Source organism: Ptychodera flava, chromosome 14, assembly GCF_041260155.1.
Source record: "Ptychodera flava strain L36383 chromosome 14, AS_Pfla_20210202, whole genome shotgun sequence".
NCBI classification, from domain to species: domain Eukaryota; kingdom Metazoa; phylum Hemichordata; class Enteropneusta; family Ptychoderidae; genus Ptychodera; species Ptychodera flava.
The window spans coordinates 28,009,258-28,030,925 of record NC_091941.1 but is presented as its reverse complement, the minus strand read 5'-3'; the positions used below and the strand labels follow the sequence as shown (position 1 = coordinate 28,030,925).

General features: G+C 37.0%; 3 protein-coding genes across 4 annotated transcripts in view; 2 read left to right on the top strand and 1 right to left on the bottom strand.

Moving 5' to 3' along the window:
• LOC139150015 (inositol-tetrakisphosphate 1-kinase-like) overlaps positions 1 to 9,753 on the top strand; it is a 26,688-nt gene extending 16,935 nt beyond the window's left edge. For both annotated transcript variants that reach the window (XM_070722156.1, XM_070722154.1), the window contains 4 exons: positions 303 to 462; positions 1,140 to 1,207; positions 1,817 to 1,988; positions 3,456 to 9,753. In XM_070722156.1, coding sequence (XP_070578257.1) covers positions 303 to 462; positions 1,140 to 1,207; positions 1,817 to 1,988; positions 3,456 to 3,880 — 825 coding nt within the window. In that variant the 3' untranslated portion in view covers positions 3,881 to 9,753. The remainder of the gene's footprint in view (positions 1 to 302; positions 463 to 1,139; positions 1,208 to 1,816; positions 1,989 to 3,455) is intronic.
• Positions 8,937 to 14,318, bottom strand: LOC139150017 (uncharacterized). The gene is made up of 4 exons (XM_070722158.1): positions 14,114 to 14,318; positions 12,534 to 12,631; positions 11,629 to 11,765; positions 8,937 to 11,062 (listed from the first exon to the last, which is right to left on the bottom strand). The coding sequence occupies exons 1-4, from the start codon at positions 14,154 to 14,156 to the stop codon at positions 10,915 to 10,917; spliced, it is 426 nt and encodes a 141-aa protein (XP_070578259.1). The 5' UTR covers positions 14,157 to 14,318; the 3' UTR covers positions 8,937 to 10,914.
• Positions 14,293 to 21,668, top strand: LOC139150016 (uncharacterized protein C19orf47-like). Its single transcript, XM_070722157.1, has 7 exons — positions 14,293 to 14,404; positions 15,554 to 15,756; positions 16,285 to 16,363; positions 17,054 to 17,170; positions 17,325 to 17,426; positions 18,215 to 18,351; positions 18,741 to 21,668. Exons 1-7 carry the CDS (start codon positions 14,389 to 14,391, stop codon positions 18,906 to 18,908), a joined length of 822 nt encoding a protein of 273 aa, XP_070578258.1. The 5' UTR covers positions 14,293 to 14,388; the 3' UTR covers positions 18,909 to 21,668.

The window sequence follows — 21,668 nt, the reverse complement described above, 5'->3', positions numbered from 1 at the left end:
CTATATTGGTGACTGCTAATGTTACAATGAACCTGGAGGACATATTAACAGCTAAGACTACAAGCTGCAACAGCAGCCATGCATGCAACATCGATAAATTTGTTTACATTTCAAGCAGCAGTGTCCGACATTGCGTGCATCCAGCTATATTTAGTAACAAAGCTGTGAACATTCTAATTCAGTGTTAATAGACCCCGGCAACATCCACTCGTTTACAGTGTATGAACACTGAAAGATCACTCATAGATTTCCAAGGTTCCCAAAACATCACTCTTCATAATGCTCTCCACTTCAACTTGTAGATGGCCATTATATTCAATGAAGACGGCTTGAAAGATGTGAAGCCGCCGTGTGTGGCACAAACCTTTATCAAGCACAACGCAAAGTTGTATAAACTGTACGTGATAGGGGATTACCATTTCTCTGTGGAGAGACCCTCCCTCAAGAATTTCACAGCAGGAGGTGAGTTGTTATGTCCTCTATCAAAACCATAAACATGCTTTGATTGGAATGTTTATGATTGATTGATCCAAGAATTATTAATTTTCCGTTTGACAGAGAGCTGATACACGTATTTTAATGTTGCATATTTTCCCATCTTACTGTAACTAATTACATGCCAAGGATGATACTAATTACTGTTTTAAAAACCTTACAAAATGTGATTGCCTTTTCCTACCTGTTTACTTTCCCTGCATTAATCATAGAACTAACGCTAAGGGCGATCACCATGGTGACAGGTTGTAGAAATACTCTGTGTTTGATCATAACACACCATACCGAACTCTACGAGAGGGGTGTTAGATTTGTTGAAAATCCTGTACATCGTAACTATGTGCGTATCACTAACATACAACATTATTTAAAAAGAGTCTTCTCTTTTCTGTGTGATTTTTGACATACAGATCGTATATCCATTGGTAATCTGTCTCCTGATACTGCTGTAACAGCTTGCATTCAAGCAATGTTTGCTCAAAAGAATGAGATTGTCGGCTTCTATTGTGTAATTCAATATTCATAGAACAGACGTTTGCTAGCTACATCTGTGTAACTTAACAAAATGAACCATTCAATATCCTAAAAATGCTCAATTTTTTGGAAATTTTTACACTTTCTTGTTACTTCTTTCTGATTTCCAGATAAAACTACCATCTTCTTTGACAGCCATGATGTATCCAAAGCAACTTCATCATCCTTCCTCAATGAGGTATGTGGTCAACCAGAGCAATATTATTGTTTCTGTGCCATCATTGTACAACAAGAAAATATTTTTTGTTTAGCAAGAGAAATTCTTCAGTAATTTGATAAAGAACTCTCTTATTTATGGAATCAAGCTATAGTATTCATCTGATGTGAGAAATTTAATTTAAGAATTGTATTTGATGTAGGAAATGTGTATCATGAGTTTTTTGCACATTTTTGAAGATGGTGTTTCCAGTATGCAGTTTGATTATATGTCCAAACCAGCAGGTCACCCTCATGAAGGGCCAACCCCCATCATCTCAAATTTTATTAACATGTGCTATTTGATGTTATGGTGTAAATTGACCTTTGAATTGACCCAGTATGGAGTGGATAACTGATGGCTTTTTTGATAAACACGCATAAATTTCTCTCTTTAAGACACACAGTGGTGCTTCTTTTGAGGAGTACATAGAAACATCCATTTCATTTGCAGAGACAGGATGTTGTTGGATGTCACATCGCAAAAATTTAATCTTCCATTGCAAATTGACTTGAAAATTGTTCAATTCAAGGTCAACCTATTTGCAAATTTTACAGATTTTGTTTGTTGTTGTTTTGTTTTGTCATGTAGCTTGATGACAGTGACCTTGATTTACTTGAAGACTTGCCACCTTGTTGGGACACACTCAGTGCGTTAGTTTACAGTGTCAGGAGTAGACTTGGCATGGACTTGTTTGGAATCGATGTAATTGTTGAAAACGACACAAGACGACACGCTGTGATTGACATCAATGCATTCCCTGGTGAGTCATTACAGTTTGTTAATTTCAAGGGTGTCACCAACTGTCTTCCAGACACGTTTCTTAAGATCTTCCCAAAATACCTTAGAAAGCCATGACATTCTTATGAAACATTTGATTACTAATTTTCTGCATTGAGAAGCTATCAAAGAACTGTTCCTCAATTACAAATCTTTGAAACCCCGCCACTTCCACCACACAATATTTCTGACCTCCTTGAATCATCATTGGGGTGTTTGATGAATTTCTTTGTGTTGGCCATATTACCAAAACCCTTGACATGAGAGATTGTTTCACAATAATCAACCTTACATCAAGATATAGTCCATCATATTTGCTGACAGGAAACAAAGATTTCAGATATTGAAAATTAACTTTGTACAGTGCCTTTAATCATCAGTGTTCAATCCGCCAAAGTGTTTTTTGATATTGCTGATGAAAATTGCATCCCAAGTAACCTTGGAGATGTGTTGTCCCGGTAAAATGTTTTATTGAAAACATGAGGAATGCGATGTCTTGACTGCTTACGTAAGAGTTTTCGCGGAGTCGATGAGAGAAAATGATGAAGTAAAGAAAATTATATTTGAGATGTTAAGCAGGTTACGTTAGCTGAAAAACAACTTGATGTATATTTTGTAGTGTTGTTGGAATGGAATCTGCATGTCTGACTGAGAAAAGCTGAGAGTGTACCACTGAACTACAATCTGACCTATTGAAATGTTGATATCTCCGCTTCTTGTTGAAGTGTGAGCTGTGATTGAAATCAGAAAATCCAGTTTACAATGTTTGTTTGTATATGAGAATAAGTTTTTTGTACCAAACATGTATGGGTAACCGGTTTAGAGGGCTACCAGCTTTATTATCAAAAATGCCACATACCGTTACCCATTTAATGTGTTGAGTCTGTGTATATTGTCTTGATTGATGTAGCCACTCAATTTTCATATAATACTTTCTGTCCATTGTGTTTCCACTGATTTCCCACATCACATGAAGGTGTCATATTTCACTGCAAATCTGGGATATCCTCAAAGAAAACACATTGACTTATGTCATTAATTTATGCAATTGTACACGTAAAATGCTGCAATTTGGTAAAACAAATATGTGTTTGCCGGCCTGAAGGAGTCATGTGACCAGTTGTCCTCCAACATAATGGATGACATTCATTCTTAGAAGTTTTATAATTTCACCTTGATGTTTGCTGGTGTCACTGCTTGTATTTCCATTGTAATGGGCCACGGAACTTGTGAGTCCAAGAAATGAAGAGGGATTGTATGTTTATGGAACAGGAAAAAACATGACGCTCGTTTAAAATTTGCAATACAGCCAACTATACATGCATTTGGGAAAGAATAACAATTGAGACAGTCTATGTAGTGTAGTTTTTGAATAAAACTGACATCAGCAAGCATAATTAAACTGTGACTGTGGAAGACAGTAATTTGACTATTACGTGTGTTTTGCCAGGTTACGACGGAGTTTCAATGTTCTTTCAAGTCCTCCTGGCTCACTTCCACAAGCTGCTGGGAAATGAGAAGCAGAGCCAAGACATCATGGAGGAAGTCACCAAGACTGCCAACTTCATCAAAAGTTGTAGCAAAGGAGACGCGGGAAAGAAGCAAGAGAACGGGTCCAGTTGCAATAACGATTCCGGCGGCACGGAGAGACGCCAACAGGGTGAACTCTCGCAGAGCTGCAAGAAACTGAAACTTGGCGGCAGCGCCGCTCAGGACCGCGGCCATGAACTTGAAAAGATTGACGGGGGATGTGCATTGAAAACTAATACCTCACTTTGCTGCAGTAATCTGAACTCAGAAAAGACTGAAATCAAAACTGCGGATAGCAATCACATCTCCCAACAAGCTGACCAGCTCTCAAACTGTCCAGTATGATACTAATGTGATATGAACAGCTACGATAGAGACATGTAATTTAAGCATTAGATGATAAATATGAGTGTAAGGTATTATGGTGTTTGTTTGTAAGGTGCTAGAAAGTAAGTAGTTTCATTTTATAACCGTGAAGATCCTCTGCCTTTGTTTTAGATGTATTTCAAAGTTGTATTTTTTCATTTTACATTTCCAGAAACTTCAAAAGTTAGCTGCAACTGAGTTGGTGCTTTTTTTTTTATTTGTATAATTCTGCCTGTTTTGTCACTGTCTGGTCACAGATGACATAAAAACCCTGCCAAATCGTTGGACTCACTAATGGGGATCTACAACTCTTTCTATGTTTTTTCAGATTTTAGATACAATTCGTGATTTTGGCAAAATGTCCTTGTCTAATATAGATTTTAAGAAAGGGAATATGTGACAAGTCCGTACAAGTTGTTAGAGAATAAGGAAAGGCCATTCCTTATAATTCCAGTGACCACAGGGTAATATCATATGTACAGCATATAGATTAGACTGAAAGATTCAGTCGTGTGCGGGCGCTCCGGCGCACTGCGACCTACGACCCTTTACTACGACTGAAGACACACTGTACTTGGCCGCGGCAAACTCAAAAGAAAAAAGTACCGCCCACAACTGACATTACACACTTCTCAAATATGTAAATCATGGTTGTGTAATTTGAATATTCATCACGTAGGCTATTTACGTATATAATGACCATAATGACATGAGTGAGTGATCTGGGCGGTCTTGTTACCCTACATACTGTCAATTAACTCGTTCCTGTAATATGATTGGTTCCAATAAAATTTTGTTGGAGAACAGGATTTCAACAGTGTGCCTTCAGTCGTAGTAAAGGGTCGTAGGTCGCAGTGCGCCGGAGTGCCCGCACACAACTGGATCTTTCAGTCTACATATAGATTTACATGATCGGAATTCCAATGGAAACATGATTCACGAAAGTCATTGATATACCACTTACTCAATTTAGGAGCTAAAGATTTCCAATAAGATGCCTTTTAGCATCAGAAGTGTCCTGACTTGTCTGATGACGTTATGTCCCTGTCTCTTCTTTGAAAACTTCAAGTGTCTTCCAAGGAACCAAACTTTACCCTGTACATGTTGGTGTTCAAAATAATCATCTCAAAACTTAATTTTTAATTTTTCGGTATACCTTTTGGATCAGATTGGATCACTGATGGTGTGGTGATTTTGAGCTGTACGGAGTGACTCTGTCTATTGGTGTCCCAAGAATCTCACTGCAGCTTCGTATAACTTTGCCCTTAATGCAAACAGGAGCAAATAAATAATGACAATTTACCCAACATCTTTGACATATCTTTCTCTTGAGAAGTGATTTGCAAGTTATGAATTCTGCAACAATAGATGGAATATGGAAAGGGGGAAGTTCCACTTTTCCAACAAAGCATTAATTTATCCTTCTTGTACGTTACATCAGATATGTTAGTGTCAAGATTTTAATCCCTTAATCCCGATTTCTCATTGTAAAGGTCCAGTGGCATCATCATGGAAACAATAAGATTTGTCCAAGCCATGGTTGTTAAAATGTGAAGGAAGACCTTCAACAGTGTAATGTAATTCAGTATGTGATCTGTTCATACTTTTCTCTAGGTGTCAGTGGAGAGGTCCAATTTCATCATAGAAACATATAATTGGGCCAGGCCTAGACTCTCACAGCCCCTCGTTCAATACGCTGCTCTTGATCTTCTACCATATGGTGATGCACCCTCAACAGTCTTCCTAGCAAGTGACACTCACTGAGCCAGTCAGGCTAATTCTTAGCACTGGCTCACTGGCATGAGCTGCACTCGGCTCAACTGTTGAGGGCGCTTGCATGGTCTGAGTTAGCGTAGCCATTTTGGCCTGTCAGATAGTCTTAGGCAAGCCATGGTTGTGAAAGGGTTGGGGGAAGACCAGACTTGCTTCAAGTCTTTGGGCTTGTATACATCTTCACAGTAACTTGAAGGAATAAACTTTAGCAACCTGTTGCATTGATGGTGGTTTGATCTCCAAGCTTGGTGAGTCAGTAACTACAGCATATAGCGCATATGCCCAATCAAAGGACAACATGAAAGCCTACACATAGTCCATTTTACAAACAAATACCAAGCGACTATAGGGCTAGTCTAGGGAAAGACCTTCAATGGCATAATGTAGTTCAGAATATTACCCAGTTCATACCATATCTATTCAATCCGTTCATCTATGTGTGCACATTTTGGCAAAGCCTCTCTCAAAATATTTCTCTTTCAGTGTGTATATGTATACAGCTGAATTACTGCTACCTAACACTATGGCCAGAAATGGGCTTATCCTGTGATAAAGACAATTTTTTAAGTCTTAAACAGATGTTAGATTCAGTGGATATTTTTGCTATATTTTTGTACAAATATTGCAAGGCTTTTGAACTCTTTTTTTGTCATCCTATATACAGCAGTCACAGAACCAATAGGGAAATTATATAGCTTGTTGATTTTGCACATCATGTTCAAAATACTTCAGTGGGGTGTTAGAGAAGTTAGAGAGTAAAAGTAAAGTCTTTGTTGTTTCAGAGTCGATGCAAACAACAGAAGATGTGTTTTTAAATGGTAACTGATGAACTGTGAATGTCAAATGCAGACTTAAAACACCACACTTGCATGCATGTACAGCATCATTACCTGTGTCTTTTAATGTATTTTCTGGTATTTTTTCGTTCTGTTTGTCAAATGTAGTTTCTTTTTCTACATCCAAAATCATACTGAAAAAAACGGTGAAATGCCCAATGCTCTATTCTCAAAGTGAGTCACCATTGTTAGTGTTTACAACTTAATTTTAGTCGGGACAAGAATTTATCTGTCAGCTACAACATGGCATATTGTACATAATGCAATCTGTTTGTGAGGCTAATACCAAGTATTTTCAGATACATAGGGCCGGAGAACAGGAACATGTACTTGTTTCTACAACAAAAATTATGATAATATTATCGCAAGTAACGTGTCACTTTACAATTGACAACCATGTCCTATCAAAGTCATCTGGCCTGTGGGTAATCATGTTAAAAAGAGCTCATGAAAATCATATCAATGAGTTTTTTAACAAATGATAATTCTTGTGTTTTTAAGGTAGTATATGCGTCAAAGTCAAAACACTGACAACTTTTGCCAAAGCATTCCTCAACAAAATGCTAAACCACTCTCTTTCAAAACCAATCACCATGTCACCATGCAAAATTTGGTAGTATGGAAACAAATTACCTTGAATTCACCAATATTTGAAATTCAAATGGTTGCCATTTTTGGTGTTATTTGGCTTCAAAGGCTCCTACATGTTTCTTCATCTGGCTGGCATATGTGTTTGAGTGCCATGATTACCATTCCACAACTTCTGGACACATGATCTCCGGGTCAAAGTTCAGTATTTTCCTGTGTGAAAGTTCAGTGACACACTGCTCGATATGCCTTTCTTTTACCGTCGGAGTTCAATTTTGTTGAATGTTCTTTATGTGCATGTGCAGTCTCCAAAGATATCACAGAGCCAAGTTCAAAGCAACTCACAGTTTTCTATTTCAATGCAATGGAATTTGCAGTGGCAGTTTTTAGCTGCATTTTCAGTGATAATTGGGCATACTGATTTCCATTGGGCAATTGTCAACTGCAACCTCTCGGGAGAGAAAAAGGGTTAACAGTCCTTATTAACTCTTCTACTACCCAATTTTTGAATATTTTGTGTAATGGAATTGTCTGCCGGCTACGTGTCGGCATTCACCATGTGAATTATTGTTGAAAGAAGTCATAGCTCACAGATTATGATGATGTCATGAGTGTAGTCATGGTCCCTCCACAAAAGTAGTGAACAGATTCCTCATTGCTGCAGCAGAACTGTATTTCCCGATTCTCATCCTCATGATGATACATTTGTACATTGTATCTTGAAACAATGTGTATCACATGTGATTGAGAGTTGGCTTTCAGCAATTTGTTCTGTGCCTCTCCCCATACAATGCAGTTGAGTTGAAGTTTCCCTGTTAAAAAGCAATGAGAATGGAATACAGTTTGTGGAAGGAAAACAATCCAGAACATTGTCCACTGTGTACTAACAATAGGGAAGGATAGCCCACAGACTGTATACTATAGATTGGCACAGCACAAAGATGCTTCCAGATTTCAACGTTATTTCAACTGTTGCACAGAATGATATTTCAATATTATGTACTTTTAAATGCTGAAGTAACCTGCTTTCCACAAAAACTATAGTACATAAATTTGCGGTATAATTATTATATATGTATATAAATGTAAATCACAAGACTTCTATTGAATATTACATTAGGTAGAGGCTTTGCATTGTAACAGTGAGAGAGCATACTTTAAATGTGTAACAGTTTTGTTGAAAAGAATTTCAATTTTTTAATTCCCACAATTGGTATATTGTGTATGTTCCTATCCATGACCTTCAGATTTGTACATTTGTGAAATTTTTGTATCCTTCAGAAGTGGCTGTGATCACTGTACACCTTCATGGCCTCTGAACTTTTGCTACAAAAATAATGCTTGTGACTGGCATAATGCTGTCAATTGGTAAATGTTTTGAAATATCTACTTACAATACATGTAAAAAAAGTATGTCTGTTGTTTAAAAAAAGCCAGCATGCCTCTGTGGAGCTACACTATTTTTGCAGCATTCCTTGTGCCTGTAGTGTTGCAAGTGAAATTGCAGATGGGATATGACACAAGGGTTTACGAAACCCAGGTTTTGATCTCAAAATTGGTTTGATTGTAACACAAGTGTAAAAGGAAGCTCCAAATCGTCCATTTTCTTAACTATTTTCAAGTACAGCTGTATGCTGTACAGAAACACAAAAAAATAATATCTCTATTGTTTGTTAGTGAAGTCTTTCTAAATGGTTGTAAAGGTAACCAGCTCTTTTCCATCTACTAGCATGAGAGTTTGGCAACTATAAAAGCCAGATAGATATCATGCATCATTTGTATGTTGCTTGATACATGTAAGAACTTGATCTGAGAAGAATTCTTTTGTGGAATCAACAGTTCTTAGTTGATCATGCCACAACACATTCCAGTTCCCTCTTTCTGCCATTGAGAAACGAGATTTGTTCACAATTTGTACCTATCATAATCATGTAATGTTTTATTCAAACCACTCTCAAGGTGATACTGATAAGTGTCACCTTGATTGAATTGTGTGTAGCCCACAGTATGCAGCTTTCTGGGGCTTTCTGCTGACACTCTCGATCAGTACAGCTCACCAATGGAGAGATTTTATCAACATTTTCCTCACAACATGTGCAAGCCAAGTTTTCTTCACTGAAAATACAAAATCAAAATGTCCACCTGTTTTGTTGGTTTTGTAATATCTAACATCAATAAAATCCTGTCAAAAAGTGATTTTACAGAGAGTAAATATATATTCCTAAACATTATGACAATAATCAAAACTTGCCTTTTTTTTACATGACGGCAAAAGGCCTCCACTTTGTATGAACGCAGGAATTTATTCCATTTGAAGAATAATAAATAAATGTTGATCACATATGATATCATTGAAGAGCAGTGTCACTGGGATATCTTCATAAAATATTTTCACAAAGGTCATTATTATTATTGTGGCCTCTGGTGAAGACATGGATGTTATACTTGCAGAGTCATTATCAAAGGACAATGTAACTGGCTTGAATGTGTGATAATTGACATGATCATACATGTAAATGCAATTGTAAATCAAAACTTGCTGTAAAAGTTCAAACTGGCATAAAAAAGTATATTTATTGAATGTATTTTTAAATGTAACGTTAACTTGTGCTAGTGTTACTGAAAGTACTTTGAAATAAATACACACAAAAAGTATCTGTGGTGCTTTCATTTTATTGACCCATCACTAAGGTAAGAATATCAATGCATCCAAAATGTTCACACACACACACATACATATATATATATATATATATATATATATATATATATATATATATATATATATATATATATATATATATATATATATATATATATATATATATATATGTATATATCACCTTTGACATGAAATGCCAAAAATCAGTTGAACAGAAGAATATTGCAATTTTAAACATGCCCAGCTCATGAGTGGTGTATTTCAACCATGTATTAGACACATCCATATTGTATGAAAAATGGGGGTTGCTTTAGACAGTACCACAATTATGTACATAGCTCAGTGTCTCTGAAAGGCTTGTTTACTCATCTCTTTATTTACTCATGGAGATCTGATTTGTCAAGGCAGGTTTCTCTCCATTAATAGTATCACATACTCTACATCACATCATTTCCTCTGTATCTTCATGACATGATTTCTATAACCATGGTAACCATTGGAAGAAGTTACAAGCAACAGGAAATGTTATTTGTGACATTTCCCATCCTGAAATTGTTTCTTGAGATAAATCATTGTCCAACCATAAAATATGCTACGTAGCTGAACCAAATACTATGAGGTTATTACGAAAATACCACAAAGGCTGCATGAGGACATTGGCACAGCCATTCGCCGACGCGAAGCAGAGGGCGATGCGCAGCGCCAATGTCAAAGTGCATCCTTTGTGATATTTTCATGATAACGTTATTGTTATACATCTTACATTGCTGACTGGGCATCAAATTGTCAGAGTAGCGACCGTTTTTCGTGCAATGTCGACAATTTTTCTTCTGATTTTATCACGCCAGTGTGGAACACTATCTTGATGCGCTTCTGCAAGTTTTGGAGCGTGTGCACTACACACGTACGTACATAGCGTGAGAGACATGTTCTGGCACTCGTCCATGGATCCCTTGAAACCGTTCAACAGTGAATGCGCAGATACAGAATACAGCTGCGGGGGATGGGGCGCCTGGAAACCATTCGTGTTAGCGCACGCAAAATTCTATTGTTCTTGATGGTAGATGTATAATAATGTTGAATATATTGAACAAAGTCAAATCTCATTTTACAAATTGGATATTTATGATCACGTTACAAGCAGCTTTACACTGCTATCTCCTGAGTAAGTCAGAGAATTGTTCCACATGTTTGACAGCAATACCGGCAGTGTGCGGATATCCGTAGGTGCATATTAAAACTCCATACGGCAAATTACAGACTATCAACCCAAGCTTGTTTCCATGTGACGTCGCATAAATACTGTTAAAAAAGATAGAAACATGAAGATAAAATGTACGACATTATGGACATTACACAAGTGATGAGTACTGGTTTAAGTATTTTAAGCACCACATGAAAATCACAGAGTTTAAGTTTTTTAGAAACGGAATTGTGGCGACATTTAATCAACGCATTTTTTCTATGTATTCTGTCACCAGTTTTCTGAAAGATTGCAGTCATTTCTTAAAAGTCACACAAAATATTCATACTCTACCACATTCACTCTCTATTACATTAACTCAACAAACAAAGGATCTTTCAGTCTAGGCAGGACTGTGACTCTACATATATATCTTTGTAATGAAAATGCCTAATGGCACACACAAACATTTCACCGATATACCTGCTACAATAACCATCCCAATTCACATTATGGCTTAAGCGTTTCTGTTCATACTATGGTTGTACATACATAAATGCTGTTCTGGTGATTGGAAATTATGTACAAACAAATTACATAAATGCATGTACAAACTGAGTTGAGACAAGCCTTCTCATAAAAGAAAGTTTAACTTTCAGCCATTGCCAAATTACACAATACTCACCTGCAGTTAGTTTTCTTGTAAATTTTGAAGTTTTTCATCTCATTGTCAACTGGCAGATTAAATCCTCTTGCAAACAAGGGTTGGTCTTGTTCAGGAGATAGTGAAAAGAACAGATTGCCAAACTGCTCCCAATTACTCTGTCATAAAAGAGGAAAAAAATTGACATTGATGAATATCACTTGCCACAGAATTTCCATTTTTGTTCTACTTTGTATCCTATAACATCATAATTTATTCACATTACATGGTGCCTCAATCTAATTCTTAAAGTTTATCATCCATTATGAAGAAATACCCTGGCAAAACTTGCTTGAAATTTTTTGAATTCACAAGCAACACTCTTACATTTTCCTCTATCTCAATATTTAAGTGAGTTGAACTCCAAATATGCTAGCAGAATCCTACCTTTTGTAGCTGTTACATAAAATTACCAAATGGAAATTTCTTTTTCAAACAGCGACAGGATCAGATATATTCCTCCATTGCTCTGGGAACTTAATAAGCACTTCCATCAGTTTGTCAATGTGGACTTTGAGCTCAGATAATGTATAACAATCAATATTATCATCAGAAAATTAATGAATTTTATATTGCTTTATTGGGATGACAGGAAATTCTAATATACTGATGACTATAATTTTTCAGGCTGCTTCTTGTTGAGAAACCATGATGTGTTATTTTCAGCCAACTTTTTGATACATTGCAAGCAACTTCAAAATAAAGCAGTATTATGACTAATTTATGTTTGCCATTCAGTTATATCATCTGATGAAGACATTCTTCTCTTTTTCCAACTTGCATACAATTATCATGATTTTATGCAATTTTTTTCCATGGGTCAGTCAGGAGTGCAACTTTTTGTCCCTTGAAATAATCATGAAATTACATGAAGTTAAATGACTCACCTGTTCCAAATCCTGCAGACTGCCATAGGAATATACAATTTGACACTGTCTGGTGATGAGAGCCACACCATTCACTATACCATGCTGAATGAGGTTCTCTGCATAGAAAACAAGAAAATGAAGTTACTCTCTGTGATTTCGTCCATCAAACTCTCCAAGAATACTTGTAGAGATGTTTAGAAAAATGCATATTGCAACAACAATCTTGGTGCTGGGGTTGCATCATGGAGCTAATTCCTCTTTTTTCAGCTCCATTGGTTGCACCAAGCATGCAGCCCAATAATGTACGGGTAAAATAAACAATACTGTTACTGAGAGTGTAATTTTTCATCTTGTATGCTTTAAAAATTCTGAAACGAAATTAAAAGTGCACATTGTTGTTCATGAAAGATTTCAACACCTGCCTAAAGCCATATTCCTGAAAAATACATCACTTAATAAACATGAAAGGTCATGGTTCTGCAGCAAGATGGCAGATTTTGATCAGGATACACATGGCAAATTACACTCACCCTTTCATTACATAACATTGATAAACCCCATTTTTATTCAATGAAAAGTCTGGACTTCTACATAGGCAAGCTGGGATGAAAGGGATCAGATTCACTGTTCAGATGCAAAAGAACCAAAAACCAGGGACCCAGAAGATTGCTTTGACCATTTGGATATATCCTATCACTATCAGGTTAAGGTATAATGAGCCTAGGGGACTGAAACTCCAACTCTCAAACTTTATCATATTTCTATTCTGATCTACCACTTGTTGGTGCTTATTTTAAAGCTCTTGGTGTAAGAAAAATTTTCATCATCTTAGTTTTTCGAGAATAGAAAATTTTACTTTTCTCAATAGAGTTAACACAGGGATGGCGTCCATTTTGAATTTCAAATATTGGTAAATTGCGGTAATTGTTTCTCTACTATCAAAATTTGCACGGTGACCCTAAAATTGTATTCTTGATTTTGAAAGAGAATGTTTGAGACATTCCTTGATGTAAGTTTGAGCAAAAGTTGAAGTTTTTCACTTTCAAGGCGCATACTACCTTAAGGCAGCAGCTTTATGTATATCTTTGCGAGATAAATCAATGAAACATGTATCATGACATGTTTATATATGTTTTTTTCGAGTTTCTTCAGACACTCAAGTCTGTTCGAAAATGAAAGAGATGGATGAATTCTACCAGACAAGGGTTAACCTCCTCTGCCTTGGACCATCCATTTATCTTCTGATGCAACTTGAACTTCCTGTACACTGGATGCACCTTTTGCATCATCCACCCTGTATGATGAGTATCCATAACACATCTACTACAGACTACAATCCGACCCTTACAAATCAAATGAGATAGTAAGAGTTTCTTGCACTGTTTTGGTCATCTCACTGTAATATGCCTAATCAGTGTATGCGCCTGCTCCTGCTTCCAGGTTTCAAAAGAAAAAAATTAGAGAAAAAGCTATTTTGAATGGCATATCTTTCAGCGTAAACAGTAGAGGGAGATCTACTCTATGCTTGCAGCTGCAGCAAATGCTTGAAAGGTGCAGTAAGTAGTCAGCAGTAGAGTAGAAAACAGAGAGATGCTGACCATGGATAAATGTATCCCACTCAACGTCTGACGTGATCGCCATTCGAATTCCTCGATTCTTCGGGCATCTGAATTAAGAGATGGATATCAGGTATTGTACGAAATTTTCGTCCTGTCACTTTTCGCACTGTGCAACTGCATACAACAAATGAGACATAGTAATGTAGTGTTCAGTCTCAGCCGTCGTGCAGGTAACCTTTGACCTTCCAATCAACGCACGTAAGTCACGCAACAAACGATAATCTCGCGAGGCCGACAAACGCGTCGCTGACAAAATGGCAGCAAGCAAAGGTTAGTGAATATATTTTACCGGCATCGATTTACGGCGAAACAGATCATCTGTTATGTTTTAAAGCTTGTACAGACCGTACATATCACATTCAACCACAATGCCACAATCACATTTCATTCTCAAATCGTGTTTATGACAAACTGAATTATGTGTCCGTTACACTGTTTGACAGTGAAGTTGAACTGATGAAACTCCAAGAAGTTTTAGATTGATCCAAACCCAACGAAATGATATCGTAGATTTATTCAGTCTGATAGTACTCTGCTGCTGTCTATTCAATAATTTGTGTCATTCATTCCGTTGTCAAACGCATCGACAATCGCCCCAACTGTCAACTTCAAATAAGAGTGGTAGCGGATTTGAAAACATTCCAGAGGTACATTCTGATGGCATACTATCACTTTACTTGCAGACGATTAAAACATGAGATCATGTCATGCGTTAAGAATGCCACAAATGCTGTCGGTCAAATCGAGGTCCACCTCTTTACCCCACCATATACATGATACATTGTACAGATTCGTGCCATCTTCTCAGAATTATGATGCGAACGCATAAGTCAGCAGTCAAAACTTACATGTTTGTTATTCGAAAAATATATGTCTACCATATGGAAGTTTTGGTAATTAATATTTTAATGATGAAAATTGAATTAAATACTGGTTGCAGTATTTAAACTATGTACAACTCAGTACTTTGTGATGTCTGTGATAAATGTATTCAATTTTAAATTCAACCAAACTAGAATATATGTAATGTGTAAACACTTTTTGCCTTTTGAAGTGTTTCGCACTTCTGCTTCCTTTTGATACCTGGAAAATTAAAATTAATATGATGGTATATGACAATGTTAGTTTCAACATAAAACATAGACCCTAGTTTTTTATGGGGTCTATGCATAAAAGCACAAATTGTATTTTCCTCCTGTGAATGGAATATAGCATGCCATGGGAGAATGTTTTTATTTATAGATGTTTCAGACATTTCACAACTCTCTTTGGGATGTCCATACTCCTTCTCAGTCTGACAGGGTCACCAGTTACTCTGGTGTTTGTAGACAGAGAGTATAATATATAATATAATACTCCGATGAATTGAGTCATGCTATGACAGTTTGATTAGTATGTTGTTTCTAATCCAATGTGTAGAAATGTCCGACTGGATCAAATTCTTCACTGGAGCAGGCATTCCACCAGGACCAGCATCAACATACGCAGTGACATTCATTGACAACAGAATAAAACGAGGCATGCTGATAGACCTGACAAAGGAGTACCTCAAAGACATGGGAATATCTGTCATGGGGGACATTATCAGTATCTTGAAACATAGTAAAAGTGTCCATGCAAGGGTGAGTCAAACTATGATAGAACTATGGATAATGATACTTCTGTTTCTTGTATTTACTTTGCTTTCTAGATTGAATTTGAAAATGAAAAAACTCAGTTCTGTAGTCCATATTTAGCATACTCCTCCTTTAGTAACTTCTGGAAAAGTTCACTAATTATTCCAGCTGTCTCCTTTTATTACATGTCCTTCCAGTTTATAATAGAATTTCACATGTTGATAGGAAAACAAATAGTGTATTTGTGGAGAGCAATGTGGTTTTGTTATTAATGGTTTGATCCCATAACACAATGTGTATTTGTATTCCACAGAGTTTGGATTTGTTTGTAGACCGTTCACCCGCTACTGTCTATGATTTGTTATTATCAGCTGGATGAACCTTCTATTAATTGCATGAATTGTGACTTTATTGTCCATAAATATGGCATTGAAGAAAGTGAGGGCATCATAGCATTCACATCTGATTGGATCATTCTTTTCGTCTCAGTGTCCTACAATGATGTCAATATACCTGTCTTTTTTTCCATCTTAGGAAGAACGAGAAAAACCAGCTCTGGCTGCATTACCTGCATCATCAGATGGTATGGTTGAGATTAAGAGACAGACAACACGTAAGCATAGCAATCATATCAAATGCAGTCCTTCAACTGTTATCAACAATATTCTATAGTCATTCCATCAATTCAATTTCTTTGTGAATGTGACCTTCAATTATTTGTACATGATCTGACACATGATGAATTCATTACTACATGAATTCCTGTTGACTGTCTGTTCTACGTGACCACAACTGAATTTCTTGACACTTATTCAGCAACATACCTTCCAGACATTGTCAAATTTTATGTTATGTGACCAGATTCCTTCCAACCTTCCATCATTTTGAAATTTTACAATGCAATGCCATACAAATATTTATCTGTACATTTCCATTCATTCATCTCTCCTAAATCAGAATCTGATTTCTTTTTTCAACCAAATTGATGGAATGGTTATATATTTATTTATTTATTTATTTGTATCAGAATAGAATTACAAAAGTAACTGCGTTTTAGTAACACATAGCACAAGTTAATTTCATATAATCATTGGAAAGCATTTTATTGGTGTAGATAGATGTCATGGAGTTTCACTACATGGGGTATACAAATGTTCATGTCATGCTTTAATCAAACAGCAAGCATTAACTGAAGCTATGTAAAGCTGTTTGTCATAATGTTATATCGACAAAAACAAATCCATGGTGTATATATCATGTGTAACATACATGTATATGTGTGGCTGGTTTGTTCAATCTGTAGCTGGCAGTCGTATGCTGGAACATTTCTTGCGTAAAGAGGGTGTTAATATTGAACCAGAGCCAAAGGTTAAAGTCACCACAGAGATGGCCACTCGGCTCGGAGCTGTACCCAAGACAGGTTAGTCTTAATGCACTCATAGCACACCGCCACATTTTAGTTTCATGATCCATTGCAGCTTTGCAGCACATACATGTATCAACAATGAATATTTCAGTTTATTACGAGAGTACCTGTAATTTTTTTGGTGAATTTCAATTTTCGTGTTTGACAGGTTCCAAAGCAGTACTAGATGTGTCACAGATAAAGCAAGTTGAAGTGAAACCAGTGAAAAAGCCCAGGAAAATCAGTCCAGAACCTGAATTGGAACAAAAGGGTGAGTACTCTACTTTCCAATCGTGTTTCCATGAAATTTCCTTGTCAGCAAATATCAGTTTTGAATATTATGTGTAGATGTGTTGGCCTCTCTCATTGTATTTCTTTGCTGCTAAAATTAATCTAGGGATTTCCATACACTTGTGTTTATCAGTTGTCAGCCAACAAACATTGAAAGAAAACTTTTCCTGCATTGAAAAAAAAATGTCATGCAAGAGGATATGTTGTATTGAGTATATAAAGTTGCTGTCCAGAGTATAGACTGATGTACATATCTCAATTTTCACGCCAATAAAAACAAGGTGTAGGCATTGAATACATGGAAACGTTACCCTTGTGAGGGTCAGCTTGGAGCTGTAAAGTAAATATGGTACTCTGCCCCAAGCCTTTTAACAACAATCTTGGTAGTACACGACTTGAAACTGAATGTTTTAGACTTTTGCTCATAGTTTGCTCAAGGAAACGCTCAACTGTCCTCTTTCATAGTCAAGGATGCAAATCTGGGATTTCCATGCAAAGATTCACACTCACGAAATGAATAGCCTAAACATTACCAATAGTTTAAAATTCAAAATGGCCACTAACCCTTTGGTAACTCCAAGGGTGGGCATTGCATTTTCGATTTTCACAAAGACAAGACAGTGAAAACTTAATTCACTTCACATCTTCAAAATTAGTCATCACAAGTAACAGACCAGAAAAAAAATTGTAAAAATTTGAACGTCCACGCAAAGTCTCTGAGGTGCATTCCTGCTTAACCTTTGACTCTGAATCAACATCTTTATTCAGGTGACTCCAAGAAATCAGTGTTTGACAGGCTTGGTGCAAGCGGCAAGGGCTCAGTGGCTGACAACAATGGAAAGAAAGTGATGAAGAAGGCCAAAAGTGATACTCAAATCAGTGGAGATGACGTGAAAGAAGACGGGGTAGGTTGTTATTGTCATCTGTGTGTATCAACAATGGCAATGAGCTTGACATAATGGCCAACAACAAAGGAGAGAAAGGAATGAATGTTGTCAAGGATTGTCACATAGCATTTCCACAACTCACATCCATCCAGTGTTTACTTGTGTGGTATAGATCAACTGAAAGGTGTTTAGATCTTTTTCATTGAAAAGGATTCAAAACTACCGCTGATAGGACAGGTCTTCATTTGATGTTGCCCACATATTGATCCTGCTTTGTGTTTTTCTTTATTTGTCAGGCCAAAGATTTCAGTAGTTGGTGGTTGTATTAAGTTGTGTACGCTGTTTCTCTACAGGAAAAAAAATGTGTTTGAATAATGCTGATTTTCCTGTTGTCGTTTGTATTCCAGGATTCAAGTTCCGTGTTCAAAAGGTTAGGTGGAAGAAAACGGCAGAAAACCATGTCACTGTCCTCCGATGACGGCTCAGTGTTGGAGTATGTCGGTGTTCTCAAACCTGGCGCTTCACCAACAAAGGCCAAGCAGCAGAAGGTCACGTCACGCTGGGCAGTGGCATGAAGGTGAATGTGCAGGACCGCCTCGGTGCCAAAGTAGGAGAAGCCAAGGCTAAGAAGCCTGATCCCACTGTTGGGAAAAAGAGCATATTGGAGAGACTTGGCCCACAGAATCCGGATGCCAAACCAAGACGTGGCACTGTGAAACCTGAAGTCTCATCCAGTACTACCTCGGCAATCAAAATAGTCCGGACTATATCAAATACTGGGCAGACAAGCGTGCAAGAAAGGCTCGGCCCCCAAAAGGCAGAGGCGTCTTCAACGAGTGAATTGGCACCAGTAAAACCTACCAAAAAATCAATATCTGTGCAGATAACAAACATTAGAGAGAGACTGGGTGCTAGCAAAAGCACTGTGTCAAGTACAAGTTCCAAGAAAATTGCCCTGAAAAAAGGAACTGGTGTTGTTAAACGCCTTGGCACCCAAACAAAGACATCAGCAGCACCGCTTAAAAAGACTGGGGTGACGGTAGTTCTCAGTGCTGCGAGACAAGCAGCAAGGGAAGGGAAAAACACCGGTGCTGTGTTAGGTAGGCTAGGATTGCCAATCCATCAATCAGAGACTGGCACTGTAACTTCCATCCTGACAAAAACAAAGCCCCTAGGGGTGAAAGCCAGGCTTGGAACGCAAAAGGCAGAAGCTACTTCCACCACGCCATCAACCGAGGGGAAAAAAGTGTCAGCAAAGAAGATTATAAGACCCAGGTCTTCAACAGAATTGAAAAAGTCCGCCGCAAAGACGAGAGATGTTCAAAAATCTGCAAAGGTCATTAAGATAACCAGTGGCTCAGGGGTATTCAGCAGACTTGGTTCAAAGTCAACGTAGAGTTGAACACTGCTATTGTTTATTATAAAGAACCCTTCCTTTGTGCTTATATTTTTCATTATTTCATGTACTGTGTATCAACTTGGCCTTTTGACTCAACCTCTGTATGCATATCATCCATTTGTATGTACATTGATAAAAAGGAAATTTATGGTAAGTTTATGTGTAAACTGTCCTGATAACATAAAAGACATGTAAAACTGACCCTGGGATTCAATGTGCTTAACGCACATAACAAGAAGCTTACCCACCACTCTTAGCGGACATATTGAAAAATATCACACAGTACAAACACTGTCATTTTATAAATAGAATATTTTTTAAAGTTTGTTTTATGCCTTATTTTTATGATTCTCTTCTTTTTTAAAGAAGAAATAGAACTGTGTCATTAGTGAGTCTGTGTCAGGACTTTGTCCCTCTGGTACATGTATTTCAAAAAAGAGCATTTGTGCAATTATTAGAAGAAAGCTTTAGCAAGATTGCTGGTTGAGGGTTATTCAAGCTGGAAGAATAATACAGAACTGAACATGTGCCTTTTTGATTTCATTGCATTTTGTTATAGTGATAGACCCATCACTGGTCCCCATAAGTCTTAACCATGATCTGAGTTAAGGCTTCATTTTGATAGAGTTCTTCTCTTCATCTATACCAGTCAAAACACGTGTGGCACTAGCAAAAGATACTGCCATGCATGTAGAAATGATTGTAAAGCACGATGAAGATGTGGTGGTGAGTCTGTAGGTTAGCTGTGCTGACTGGATTGTAACGTGTACAGATTGTGGATTTTGTAATGCCTTCATTCAGGAATTTTTTAAAGTTTTTCTACTTCATGTACAGTTTTAATGTGGAATGATATTTTTTTTCCTTTTTATACAACAGTCGTATGGGTGGAATGATGTACTGCTTACAGCTGCAAATACGAAAGTTGTCTATAATTAAAAGGTCAAAGTCTTGTAGAATTAACTGTAGTGTAACAGCTGACAAGGACAATCTACATCTCATACGTGATTTTGTATGCTACATTTTTAAAATATCCACGTAATGAGAAACGAGAAGTTTTCGCCAGATTCTCTTTGCATATTTTTGGTTTTTTTCTAGGTAACATTGTTTCCAAAATATTTATTGTATTTAACTGGTTTCAGCAAGTGCAGGTCTAAAAGACTGATAAAAAATTGACATACTGAATGCCCAGAATTATCAGCTCCAAGATCAAGGTCATCCAGAATTTTTGTCCAAAACTGAATTTTCAATGCTTGGCCAGTAGACCTATGAGTGGTAATGGAATATTACAATAAAAATGCTTTTACGTCGTAGGACAGCCAAACTCTAGACTATAGGACTACTGGATTCCCCAGAATACTAGATCTTTGGCCATTCCATTACTAAATGGGTGTGCTCATCCATGAAACAGACTCATATTTTTGAAGTGTTCACATGTAATGTATATCAGGGTCATCAGAATAAAACTCTTATAGACATGTGAAGAGAAATCAAAGTAGAAAAAGCTCAAACAGCAATTTAAGGACCACTTTTAGAGGTTCAGTTTGAATGTCTGTATGTACACCTTAACTTTTATACTCGTACTATCAAGTCAAAAAAAGGCTCACCAAAACTTTTCACACTCAGGTTTGTTGAAAGCTACACAAGCCAATTGAGAATGATTCTTAGGGACAGATGATGAACTCTCAGGTCTTTACATTATTTCTTGCCATCATGAGCCGGCAAGTTTTATGATTTTTTTTGGTCAAATGTGTTTTGTTCAACACTCCTTAGCTATGTAGTAGTTACAATCATTCTTTCAGCAGCTCAAAGATCTTATTCATCACTCTGTGGGCTGCTATGACCACATGATCATGGTTTAATCAGGCTTTTCCTTGTAAAGCTTAGGCAAGTTGTGATTTCCAAACTCTGCAATAAAAAATCACATCATAACCTTGAA

Bases quoted from the DNA above. Each gene is read 5' to 3' on its own strand.
- LOC139150017 (XM_070722158.1), bottom strand. From the start codon at position 14,156: ATGGCGATCACGTCAGACGTTGAGTGGGATACATTTATCCATG. The intron at 11,766-12,533 runs GTGAGTCATTTA...CTTTTATGACAG, and splicing joins GTCTGCAGGATTTGGAACAG to AGTAATTGGGAGCAGTTTGG. The intron at 11,063-11,628 runs GTGAGTATTGTG...CTTTTTTAACAG, and splicing joins TACAAGAAAACTAACTGCAG to TATTTATGCGACGTCACATG.
- LOC139150016 (XM_070722157.1), top strand. The intron at 15,757-16,284 runs GTGAGTCAAACT...TTTCCATCTTAG, and splicing joins GTAAAAGTGTCCATGCAAGG to GAAGAACGAGAAAAACCAGC. The intron at 18,352-18,740 runs GTAGGTTGTTAT...TTTGTATTCCAG, and splicing joins ATGACGTGAAAGAAGACGGG to GATTCAAGTTCCGTGTTCAA.